We start from the raw sequence: 13,420 nt of genomic DNA, 5'->3' as shown, positions 1-13,420 counted from the left end.
TGACAATCAAAAACTTCCTTTTACCCAGTTCTTTGTATAAGCTCAGGGGCTTTCCAAGGGGAACAGCATGTTAAAAAAGAAGATCTAGTTTACTTCATTGATGCTACATGGTAATAGTCTTACACACAAGTTAACCAAGGGACTTTTACAGGGGATCACAGCACTAGCAACTTCATGCATTTAAAAGAACAATGTGGAACACTAAATTAACATGCTATGGGTTGCTATGACCCCATTACAGTGTTGTTTACTAAACAGAAGTGTTAGTTATAAGATGAATATATCTATATTGTTTTGAGATATCCTTAGTTTTATAGAATTCTTCCATGTTATATGGCAGTGCAGAAGGGACCTGAGTAAACTGGAGATCCAGGGGTCAGAGGAACATTTCTTCTTTTGGTCCTAACTGCAAAAATGCAGCCAGATTGCACTTGAGAGTCCCCTTTCCCCATCAGATACTGATTAGTCAACAGTTGAGGTTGCATGGAGCCACAATCACCTTAACAGTCCCACATTCTGGAGTAATGCTATGTAAATTTTCTAAGACAGGAATGAAGGAACAACACAGATAAGTAGTATGCACACTGATATAAAAATAGCTCCCTGCTCTTGGGGTGCATCTAAACCGTAGGATTAATCACGGGAGTTGTAGTTTTACAAGCTTTCTTTGCCAAACCACAAATCCAGGATTCCAAGACACTGAACCACGGTAGATCAAGTAGTGTCTTTTTTTAAAATAATTTTTTATTGATTTATCACATTTATTACATACTATTTATTACATTTTGTACATCAACCTCTTTAACATGTTGTTTTGTTGTTTTGCTCTGACATTTCCCCCCTTTTCTCTTTCCCCCCCTTTTTTCACCACAGTGCTCCCCTCCACCCGTCTCAAGCCACCATTCTTACATTTCATCTGTCCAAAATTTCATTTCTTCTTGTGACAGTAATTTTCCTTCCTTATTTTTTAATCCATTTACCACAAATCTTCCCCATACAGCATCAAAATCGCTTTGTTTCCATATACCTTTTTTAACCTTTAATATACATGTCAATTTATCATTTATTGCTATTTTCCATGCTTCTTTATACCACTCCTCTATTTGTATATTCATTTCTACTAGATCAAGTAGTGTCGAACTCCATAAATTCTACAGTGTAGATGCACCCTAAGATTGCTGGATGAACTTCAGATATGTCTATAGATTACATAAAATGAATTTAGGGTACCTGATGGTACCGTTAATTACACTTTTGTAACATGATTTTTGTCCCTGGATTATTTCCTAATTAGTTCTAGCATAAAAACATGGAAAACGTTATATAATTGAAAAACTTTATTTTTGCAGGAAATCCTGCAGCACATTTTGCTATAGTTTTTCAATTAATATCTCATAGAGTGTTAGCCAATTCAACATAGTTTGTGGTAGCCACAAAAACAAAGTTTATGGAGTATAACAACTACTTTCAAAGTAAGCACCCCACACAATTAAACAGGAAATAACACTTTCAAACAAGGAACAGAAACATTTTCAAATTTTGTTACATGGTGTTATTTGCCTTTTAATTTCATGAAAACAGCCAAGCAAATCTGCTGCATGCAAACATATCTGCACATGTTCTAAGAGACTGGATCATGCCACATGCTTCACCCATTTACTTGAAATTAGATCTTTCTTTAGTTGTTCCGATTTAAACTTCTGTAACTGCAGATACCATTTAAGAAATCTGCTTCAGGTCAATAACTAGAACCAATACTATTTATGGGGGTCCACCAGATAAGGAGGAACTGCAAATAAGAAAAAAAGCCATGACTTTAAATATGTCAGCTGGCTGTTCCGATTCTCTTGAATAATTTTCTGGAGAACTTTAATATTAATTGACAACATCTTGGTTGGTCTCTAACAAAGTTATCACCCAATAATAAACTTTCTCAACCAATAAGACCCGGCTATCCCATTTACATGGAACAACCTCCCACCTCTAATGCATTTTCACTCAAAAAATAAGCAGACCATAATTTTATTTAGATTTACTATGAAGCTTTAAAAACCCTCAGGATGTTTCATTGACTCTTGAGGTATTAGATGTAAAGGCAAAAATGCAGTAACTTTTTTGGATTTTAATTTTTCCTCAAGCTCTGTATGTTTTGAGTAAAGTAATGAAGTGTAGCAAAAGGTTAAAATCAGTAACTTGGGGTATTTCAGCTCTCCATCCAGCTCTGTAGCTCCCCCTTGTGCTTTCTATTACATTGAAACAATGTGTATAAATAAAACTGTATGCCCTCAAGTTGCCTATTGACTTATGGTGACCTCTTAAATTTCAAAGGATTTTCTAAAGAAAAGAAGACTTTAAAAAGGCGATTTCCTATGAAATACAGCTTCGGAGTGCTTATTATTTGTTGGTGGTCTCCCATCCAAGTACGAAACAAGGCTGATTTGTTTAGCTTCTAAGATCAGAAAGGATCTGGTGCCTATGATTTATTTACAGAATATCCTACGTATTGAGACAGGCCTACATATTTATGTTTTATATAAACTGCAGAAATTAACCCTTGTTATAAATGAGATTTTATTTATTGAGGGTAGTTTAACCTTATGGTCAGCCATCGCAGGAACACATTCGAGAACTGTATTTAAAGGACGCATCCAGTGACCACCGATTCTATAAATAGCCAAACTGGGGAAAAATTGAGAATTAGGAGTAAAATCTTAAACTCGTGTCCTTTGTTTGATGTCTGTTTTGTGTATTTTAATGTGTGTTTTATAGAAATGCAGTTTTAATGTGGATCTTTAATGGAAAGATGTATATTTGTTGAATTTTTGCAATGTTCATGTTTTTTTAATTCTGTTATAACCCGCTTCAAGCCGCAGGGGGAGGTGGGTAAGAATAGTAATAATAATTAAAATGCACTTAAAATACTGAAGCTGACTACAAAGATTTATACTGAAAGAAATGGAATCTTTCAGTATAAATCTTTGTAGCTAACTTCAGTATTTTAAGTCTATTTTAATCATAATGACTGGAAAAGCTTACACAATATGACGATTTAAAGACAGAACTGCAAAGACTCTGGCACAAGTCAGTAAAGGTGGTCCCAGTGGTGATCGGCACACTGGGTGCAATGCTTAAAGACCTTGGCCTGCACTTAAAAACAATAGACACTGACAAAATTACTCTCTGTCAGCTGCAAAAGGCCACCCTACTTGGATCTGCATAGATTATTCACTGATACATCACACAATCCTAGACATTTGGGAAGTATCCAACATGTGATTGACTACAAAAGCCAGCATAGTGATCTTGTTTGCTGTGTACTAATCTTGTTGTGTATTACATAATAATATTTTTATTTCTTACCCACCTCTCCCTATGGTTCAAGAAGAGCTCCGGGTTTGGCTGAAGTTTTGCTTATTGCTTTCAGTGCAGCAGGTCCTAATGAACAATGGCACCTACACAGTAGAAATAATGCAGTCTGACACCATTCTGCTTATCCTGGCTCAGTGCTATGGAATCATGGGAGTTGTGGTTTTACAATGCCCTTAGTCTTCCAAAGAGGTGTTGGTGGCTCAACAAACTACACATCCCAATATTCCATAGCACTGTGCTGTGGCTGTTAAAGCAGGGTTTTTTTTAAAAAAAAAATGTGTCAAAAGCACTGCATAAATAAACAAGTATAAAACTGACAAAATAAAGGAAGCACAAGCAGCTAAATAATTTTACACCAAAAACAGGTAACGACGACTGCATTGTCTGCAGCTTTGAACAATTTACGTATGACAACAGGGCATTGTGGGCAAGCATGCAGATGCAGAGTTGTTTGTTCTGCTACACAGTCGCACAAGGTGGAGGGTTCTTCTAGGTACTGCCATTTTGCCAGGATGTCTTTTTATCTGCCAACTCTCCTTCTGAGTTTGTTCAGGGACTTCCACTTTGCCCATTCTTGCTTTTTTCCTGGAGGCAGACCTTCATGGCGGGGGGGGGGGGGGGATTCCAACTGGGATTTCCTGGTTTAGCTGCTCAGAGGGATGTTCTTGCTGTTGCTGGAGAAAAAATTATAGGAGTGGTGGTTGTCATGAAACTTTTACTTGATTTATGCAAGGAATTTTAAAAAGGTAAAGGTTTCCCCTTGACATTCAGTCTAATCAATTCTAACTCTGGGGGGTGATGCTCATCTCCATTTCAAAGCCAAAGAGCCAGCATTGTCCATAGACGCCTCCAAGGTCATGTGGCTGGCATTACTGCATGGAGCGTTGTTACCTTCCCATATTGATCTACTCACATTTGCATGTTTTCGAACTGCTAGGTTGGCAGAAGCTGTGCTAACAGTGGGAGCTCACCCCACTACCTGGATTCAAACCACTGACCTTTTGGCCAACAAGTTCAGCAGCTCAGCAGTTTAACCTGCTGCAACACCGGGCTGTATGGTCATGTTCTAGAAGCATTCTCTCCTGACATGTGGCAGGCACCTTCAGAGGTTGAGAGGGTCTGTTGGAAAATAGTCAAGTGAGGCTTATATATCTCTAGAATGTCCAGGGTGGGAGAAAGTACTCTTGTCTGCTTGAAGCAGGTGAGAATGTTGCAATTTGGTGCCTTTATTAGCATTTAATGGCCTTGCAGCTTCAAAGCCTGGATGCTTCCTGCCTGGGGATCCTTTGTTGGGAGGTGTTAGCTGGCCCTGATAGATTCTTGTCTGTAATTCCCGTTTTTTGTGTTTTGTTTTTTTTAGCATTCCTCTGTATTTACTGTCCTGATTATGGAGGGTTTTTAAATAAATACTGATAGCCAGATTTTTTTTTCATTTCTTCCTTGAAATTGTCCACATGCTTGTGGGTTTCAATGGCTTCTCTGTGTAGTCTGACATGGTGGTTGTTACGAGTGGTCCAGCATTTCTGTGTTCTCGAATAATATGCTGTATCAGGGAACTCTGGCATGGGCTGGTCCATAAGGTCCAAAGGACTTTCCACAGATACATAAACCTTACTTATTTCGTTTCCAAGAGACCCCTCAACCCCTGAGGATGCCTGCCATAGATGAAGGCGAAACATCAGGAGAGAATGCTTCTGGAACATGGCCATACAGCCCGGAAAACTTCCAGCAACCCAGCGATTCCAGCCATTTTTTTTTTGTCGTGAGAAACTGTAAGTCGCTTCTGGTGTGAAAGAATTGGCCGTCTGCAAGGATGTTGCCCAGGGGACGCCCGGATGATTTGATGTTTTATCATCCTTGTGGGAGGCTTCTCTCATGTCCCCGCATGAGGAGCTGGAGCTGGTAGAGGGAGAGCTCATCCGCCTCTCCCCGGATTCGAACCTGCGACCTGTCGGTTATCAGTCCTGCCGGAACAGGGGTTTAACCCACTGCGCCACCGAGGGCTCCATATTCCAGCCATGAAAGCCTTCGACAACACATTCCCCGACGTTCTAATGCCACGTCACATCGTCCCGCCCCTTTATGCAAAAAGCAGAGTGCCAATCTCAGCCATACAGGAAGCTGCAATTTTTGGTCACCCTCTCTATTCCCCCCCCCCCATAGCTCTATTATACAACGTCACTTCCGAACCACGGCCGATTGGCGGTGCGCTTTATTGCCCCGCCTCCTCGCTTTCGACTGCCAAACAACCCAGACAGGAGAAAAGGAGGCGGAGGAGGCGGCGGCGAGAGAAAGATGGCGGCCAAGGAGAGAGCGCGAGCCGCCCGGAAGGCGGCGAAGGGAGAGGAGGAGGAGGGGGCGTCGCGAGGGCGCCGTCGCGAGCTCTAGCCAACCGTCGCTTTGGCTCCTCCCCCTTCCTCAGGGGAAAAAAAAAAGCGGCTCCTCTTTCGACGACGTCGCTGTTTTCCTTCAGTAGAGCACCCGGCGGCGTCGAGTGAGAGAGGGAGGGAGGGAGGATGCCGGGCTCCTCCTCCTCCGATTCCTCCAGGGCCCTCCCTCTTTCCCACCTGGCCCTGGCCGCCGCTTAAGGGCCCTGAGAGGCCGAGAGAGGCCCGGAGCGGCTGGTCCTCGCTCCCCCCCGCCCGTCGCCATGTATTTCCTGAGCGGGTGGCCCAAGAGGCTGCTCTGGCCCCGGGAGGCCCAGGCGCCGCCGTTCCGCATCCAGGCGGACCCGCACCGGACCCTCTTCGCCGTGCTGTCCCCGGCGGAGCTCGGCATCTGGTACAACAGGGTGAGCTCGGACTCCGTTGATTGGCAGGGCTCTTCAGGGTCGCCCGCTTGCTTCTTAAAGGAGACGCAACGCTGCAAACAATGCAATGTGCCATGGCAGACCTCAACCTCCATTTATCTATTTCAGGCATGGGCAAACTTCGGCCTTCCCTCCATGTGTTTTGGAATTCAACTCCCACCATTCCTAACAGCCTCAGGCCCCTTCCTTTTCCCCTTCAGCCGCTTAAGCGGCTGAGGGGGAAAAGGAAAGGGCCTGAGGCTGTTAGGAATGGTGGGAGTTGAATTCCAAAACATATGGAGGGAAGGCCAAAGTTTGCTCATGACTGATCTAATCTCTCGCTCTATATATATAATAATCTGAATCCCACAGGTGATGGATCAGGACCAAACTTCCCCACACACCGCCATCAGCGTTATTTAAGCCAGGATGATGGGAGGTGTAGTCCACCCATATTTAGAGAGCACTCCGCACCCCAAACATAGCACTACTGGTGTCTGGTGAGTTGTTTTTTTTGGTGGGGGAAGGTTGACAGAAGATTATTATACTACATTTATACCCCACCCTTCTCACCCCAGTGGGGGACTCAGGGTGGCTTACAATCCTTGGCATACAATGCCGCATTGCACATATTATTATTATTAAACTTTATTTGTACCCCGCTAGCATCTCCCAAAGGACTCGATGCGGCTTACACAGGCCAAGGCCTCAACACAACAACAGCATAACAACAACAATACAATTCAAAGCAAATCAAAACATAAAGCAATAACAACAAAATATTACACCATAACACAGTAAAAACCAGGGCCGGGCCAAGTGATGGGTACAGATTAAAAAGTGCTGGGTGTGACAGGTGGTATGTTGGATTTCTGGGCAAGTGCAATAGTAAACATAACATATGAATTTAAACAATTAACATATCAATTTAAACATACAATAATAAACATGAGATAATAATTTGAATATAAATACAATAACAAGCTTAGAAGTAATTCAAATAGAAATACAATAAAAAAGTTTAAAAGTAAACATACAATAATTCAAATAGAAATACAGAAAAGAGCTTAAAAGTAAACATTGAATCCCAACCAAAGTGGGCTGATGGAGAAAAAATGGAAAAATGATGGGAGTTGTAGTTGACTCACACCCAAACAACCTCATCAGTCCAACTGACGATAGATCTGAAACATATGAGTGCTTTAAAACGCTACTCTAGATACCCGGCTTCCAAAATACAGCCAGTTCCCAAGTTATGAACAACATAGGTTGTGTAGGTTAATTTGTATGCAAGTCGGAACAGGCACATTTTTAAGTGTACTCCAGACATATTTGTGTGTGTGTGTGTTTTGGATAGCACAGGGAAGGGTTAACACCCCTGTGGTGTTTGTTTTGCTGTCTGTTCAGATGATGTAGCCTCACTTTCCTTCTCTGTTAGAATTGGATGTTGAAAAGTTTGGCTTGTTTCGAAACAAAGATTGGTGATAAAGCTTCAGCGTGATAACTCTTTCAAGAGTGAATTTCCCTCCCGAAGGGTGAATTCCTCTCACCCCTGTTCTTAACTATGAGTTGTTTGTAAGTCAGATGTTTGTAACTCAGGTACTGTTTGTACTTAACTGGGCAATTCTGGGTATTTATGTTTATTTTCATGTATGTTTGTTTGAACCACAAAGTTTCCTACATGGCTTGATGGATCAGTGTCAGATATGGTACACATACATGTCAGGGTCCAACAAAAATTACTAGTGGATTTTGGGGTGGGAGTGGGGAACTGATAGAGCATGCTGGGAGTTGTAGTCCAGCTTGATCTGTAGACACATCTTGGTCAGATCTGGGGTTGATGAGAGTTGCAGCCAGCCACATCTGCTGTATGGATTTTATATATGTCCCATTATAGGCATATGCATTTTCTAATGCAGTGCTTCAACCTTTGGTTCTCCAGTTGTTTTGAACTTCAACTCCCCAAAATTACAGCCACCTTACCAGCTGTTAGGAATGGTGGGAGCTGAAGTCAAAAACACCTGGAGGACCAAAGGCTGGAAATCACTGTTCTAACAAGACTGTTCATAAAATTGAAGTGAGCCATGAACAGTCTTGTTAAAACAGTGATTTCCAGCCTTTGTCCTCCAGGTGTTTTTGACTTCAGCTTCCACAATTCCTAACAGCTGGCAAGGTGGCTGGGATTTTGGGGAGTTGAAGTAAACACTAATAAACACTTTTTATAAAATTCAAACCTGAACAACACTAAGCATATACCCTAGTAAACACTGAAATACAGGGTATCCCAAAAGTTGCCATATGTTGGGAAATGGGAAATTGTAGCTAAATGTACCTTATTAACAAACAAATTGTTCATTACAGAATTTTACAAAATATTATTTAGATATTGTAGATTTGAAATATAAAATATTTATGATATATAATATGTGTTTGTACCTGCAGTGTAGAGGTATCTTAAGAGAACCATGGCTTGATGGTCTCTTTCCCCCTGAAAGTTTAGAAGCATACTTTGGTTGCCATATGTGAAGATGTGCTCTCAGTGACCAGTCTTGTAACTTCAGGAGGTTGGATTGGATGACCTTGGAGTACCTTCTAGCATTATGTGATTCTATGCACGTTGATAGCTGGAGTTAGGATTTCTGTGTCCCCCCCCTCCCCCCCGGGGAAAACAGTACCAAATTTGAAAAATGTTGTATTTCCCTCAAATGGAAAAAGTGTTCATGAGACAATACTTAAAGGGCTTGCCAATAGATTGTGTTGGAAAAGGAAATGAAAGATCCCTAAGCAAAAGTAAGCCTACACATAGGGACTACATTTTTTCTTTGTCTGGCAGGCATAGAGCCTGTACCTACAATGTATCTCTCTATAGGTCTTCAGTTGCCTGCTAACTTTTGATATCTCATTTCATAGAGTTTTCTTAGACAAGGGTTACTCAGAAGTGGTTTTGCCAATTCCTTTTTCTGAAATACTATATAACCTACAGCATCTGGCATTTGTTGCTGGTCTCCCATCTTACTATTAACCAGAGCTGGCCCCTGCAGAGCATCCAAGAATAGATGGGACCTGGTGCCCTTTAGAACAAAAATAGAACACCACCTCCACACCATTTTAGTTCTGAATTGTTGTGGGAAGGTGTATTATAATTATATACTTTAATCTCATTCCATTTATAGTTTTTAAAGGCTGGTTTGAACTGTTCCTCCCATACATTGATCTGTAAATAGGTGCATATAAAATAATGTTGATTTGAAATGACTTCTCTGCAGGATTTCACAGTATCTTTTCTCTGTTAGCAGTTTAGTTTCTAATGCTAAATTTCTTTTTTCTTTTTTAAAATCTAAACTATTGGAAAAATCTAAACTATTGGAATGGCTAATTGTTTTCCTCTTTTGTCTTCCATTGCTCAGATGAACTGACTTGGGTATATACAAGACAGTTCTTACATTAGTATCTGTGGATGCCATAAAAATATTTCTTTATTGGGATTAAAATAGGTAAAATGAAATGTGTGCCCCCCCACCCCCCCCCCCTCCCCCCCAATCGTCTCCAACATAGAAGTTGGCATCTCGTATCCTTTGGCTCTGTTGACCTAAGCTTAATGCCAAGAATGTGATTAATTCTAAAAAGGGAAATTTTTGAAGCTGAATTTCATGGGCTAAGAACTGATGGGTGACTTGAAGGGCTATACACCTAGGCATGATGCAATGTTATTTTATGGGAAACAGTGCGATTTGTAGTACTATCAGCCTTTGGGGATGTTGGCTTTAAAAGATAAGACTGCCAGGTAGATTGGGATTAGTCTGCCTCTTTCAGTGATGCTGCCACATTGTCAAACTGTGACCTTAAATATATGTGTGATTAGCACCCTAGCAGCCATTTTAATAGTGTTAAGCTGTAACTACTTCATTTGGGTGCTCCATATTCAAACTACATAAGCTGATACAAAACACAAATTGTATTGGGAGAGATTTGCAATAGTTTTTGACTCTAGTGACAGTTTCAGTGTATAAAGCATTAAGGCTTAATTCATGCATTTTGTATTTCTTGACCACAGTGAGAATTCCAATAATCCTCCAAATGTGGTCAGCCTCCTGAATGACCAGAATAGATCAATTTTGCACTGTTAACATCTTGGTTCACCATAAAACCCAGCATGTGCTGATATTTTTGGAGCAGTGGATTTGTTCAGTCAGATTTTTTTGGATGGGGGTGTTTTTTGTTTGTGTTTTTAAAACCTTCATGAAATATGTTTAGAATTTGTTTATAGTTCTTAACTTCTGAATGCCACAGAATGCCTAAATTGTAGGACTTTTTCGCTGTGGATTGTGCAGCAAGACAGATATCCCATTCTGGTGCACATGAGTTATGAGGGGATGGGGAAGAAATATGGTAACTAAAATTAAATTGCTTATGTAGGAAGTACTTTGGAGACATCTTCGTTAGGGGGAAATACAGTTTGCGGTCAGAGGGGAATAAGTATAGTGGGTGATAAATTTTATGTGTGTTGCAATTCAATGCCTTGAGAATGCAGAGCAAAACTGAGAGCAGATTCAGGATGAGCAAATGCCATGCCCCATGTAATGAAATAGTAAATTCTTGGTTTGTAGGACCTAAGCAGGGCATTTGATAACCAAGGATCTTAGAACTATCTCATTCATAGGATCACCATAAGACAAAGTCAGCTTTAAAAAAAATAATTTTATTGCATTTATATTCATTTCATTACAAAAAAAAATCTCTACAATTCATATAATTACTTCTTCTCCTTTCCCCCATTGTGCTATCCATCTCCGGAGTTCTTCATTTCTTTATGCTCCCACCAGAACCTCATTTCTTCTGGTGGAGGTTGGTTCCCATCATCGTTCCTTAATGTTTCCTCAATAAATGTTTTCCATATATTTTCAAAATCATTATCCTTCCTTAGGCCTCTTTTAATCTTTAGATTGCATGTTAATTTATCATGTATTGCTAATTTCCAAATTTCCTTTTACCATTCTTCTATCTTAATTTCCACCTCTTCTTTCCAATATTTTGCTATTAGTAGCCTTGCAGCCGTTAACAACATGGTCATCAGATTTTTTTTTCATTTTCCTTCCATTCATCTGTATTATAAATAGATAACAGTACAGTCACCAGATTTATATTATTTTTTTCTTTATAATACTTTCTACTTCTACTATAACTTTTCCTCAGAACCTCTGTACATATTTGCATTGCCACCACATGTGGACATATGTACCCCAGACAAAGTCAACTTGATGGCAAGTGAGAACAACAAGAAAGCCTCATTATGGCAGACTTCACAGCTGTAAGATATGGTGATGGCCATCATCTTAAATTGATTTAAGTAAAATATAATATGTACAGTTATTTGTAAATAAGCCCCCACCCCCTCATTCTTAAGTGTAATCATGGCTAGGGATTTATTCACTTTAAATATTACTATGTGTATTGCTTGAAAACCTTCCCAAATTGTCTCCAAATGTGCACAAATGACAATTAAATGCCCAAAACTGTAGGGCTGACTATTGTTGGGAATGAAATGCTAGATTTGATGGACAATTGGTCTGATCCAGCAAGCCATTGCTTATATTTATGCCAAGCATAACTCATAGCTTGTATTGAAGTGTTTAGTGCAAAAATGCTACTTTTACTTGCCAACCGTATATTGGTCCATTCCATTCTGTTTACAGGCTAGTGTCTTAGTTGTCGGCATGTAAGTACACATTTCACAGTTATTCCAAATAGGAACTTCTGTTTGAAAGTTACTTTCTTCTCCCACCTCTAAAATACGCACCACTTCTAGGAAAACCAAATGTTAGCCTCCTAAATAATAGCTCCAAAATCAGTTCCCTTTTGTGAAAAAATCTTAGGTTTTTTCTCAGACTGCTAAATGACTGTTTTTGAACAATATAATGACTTTTAGCATTGAAGTAGCATTGCTATCATTTTGAAAGAAAACTTCCAGCATTAAGAATGGCATTTTTATTTTTTTAAAATTCTCTTATCAAATGATATTTTATCAAGGATTTCCACTCTATTACATACATATATGCAGCTGTGCTATTAGACAGTGGCAGCCTGAAGTGCCAGGTGTGTTTAGCGTAGTCTCATGCACCAAGGTAAAAGGAGCCATAGCTCAGTAGCAGACCACTTCTAATTCAGTCCCAGAATCTCTTGTTTGAAAACTTATGATAAGTTGGACAAGGAAAACACCCTGTAGACCTTGGACATATTGACTTAAAAGTGGTAGCATTTGTAGTAGCAACATTTAAGTAATACCTAGTTGGCGTCACTCCACTGATGAGATGCCCTTTGATCCCAGGGAGTGGGAGGGAGGGAAAATGTAGTTTGTAGTACTTCTCTATCACTACCATGCTGCTCTGTCTGCAGTCTCCTGAATGTGTTCTGGAGAACTGAAATGCCTTTTAAAATGGGGGGGGGGGGGGGGGGGAGGGGGCGGGTGTTGAAAGCCAGGAGTAATTCAAAACCACCCTCTTACTTGTTCTGCTTATCCTATATGCATACATCTAGAAATTTCAGTCAAAAAAATCAACTGCAAAAACTGGGGTCTGCTTTTATTAACATTGTGGCTATTGTACCTTGACTCTTACTTAAAAAGTAAACATTCTTTGTGTTGTCGAATCCATTCTCTGAGCAGAATGGTAGAAGGCAAAAGCGTAGTCCATTCTAGGAGTATCTGAAAGAAACACTGACCTTAATAATAATAAATTTGTTTTTATTCCCCACCTTCATCTCCCCGGAGGGACTCGGGGCAGCTTACATGGGGCCAAGCCCAACAACAGTTAAAAACATTGCACACTAGAATGCATGACATCAGTTTAAAATAACATAAAAAACAATTATAACAAAATATAGAACAAGCATCAAAACCAACCTTCTTTACTCTTTCTGTCATTATGGCACTTCTGCATTTTTTAATGCCTGGGTGGAAAAATGCTTTGGCGACCAGAGGCGGCTGATCCCTTGAGGTGACATTGTCAGTTAATCCATAGATCATATACAATCCATAATTTTGGCCCTTTGAGTACATACTATATGCAAACCTCCACTGGATCAAAAAACATTCTGTCAGGAGAGTGCACCAATCAAACACAACCCATCCAAGGAAAGCTTCGTTTTTTGTTCTAATCTGACATTTTGTTCTAATCTGCAGTTCAAAATGTATAGTGCTGTGTAAATCAGTGTTTCTTAAGTATGTGTATGCATTATCCAAACAATTTTCAATGTCCTGCTTGTATC

At 40.2% G+C, this 13,420-nt stretch overlaps 1 protein-coding gene across 2 annotated transcripts in view; it reads left to right on the top strand.

The window, feature by feature from the left end:
- The first annotated feature begins 5,605 nt into the window (after window positions 1–5,605).
- Window positions 5,606–13,420, top strand: part of RIC1 (RIC1 homolog, RAB6A GEF complex partner 1) — a 69,823-nt gene continuing 62,008 nt past the window's right edge. For both annotated transcript variants that reach the window (XM_060762290.2, XM_060762289.2), the window contains exon 1: window positions 5,606–6,160. In XM_060762290.2, coding sequence (XP_060618273.2) covers window positions 6,020–6,160 — 141 coding nt within the window. In that variant the 5' untranslated portion in view covers window positions 5,606–6,019. The remainder of the gene's footprint in view (window positions 6,161–13,420) is intronic.

The sequence above is a fragment of the Anolis sagrei genome, chromosome 2 (assembly GCF_037176765.1).
Source record: "Anolis sagrei isolate rAnoSag1 chromosome 2, rAnoSag1.mat, whole genome shotgun sequence".
Classification (NCBI taxonomy): Eukaryota; Metazoa; Chordata; class Lepidosauria; order Squamata; family Dactyloidae; genus Anolis; species Anolis sagrei.
This window is presented reverse-complemented; position numbering and strand designations above follow the sequence as displayed.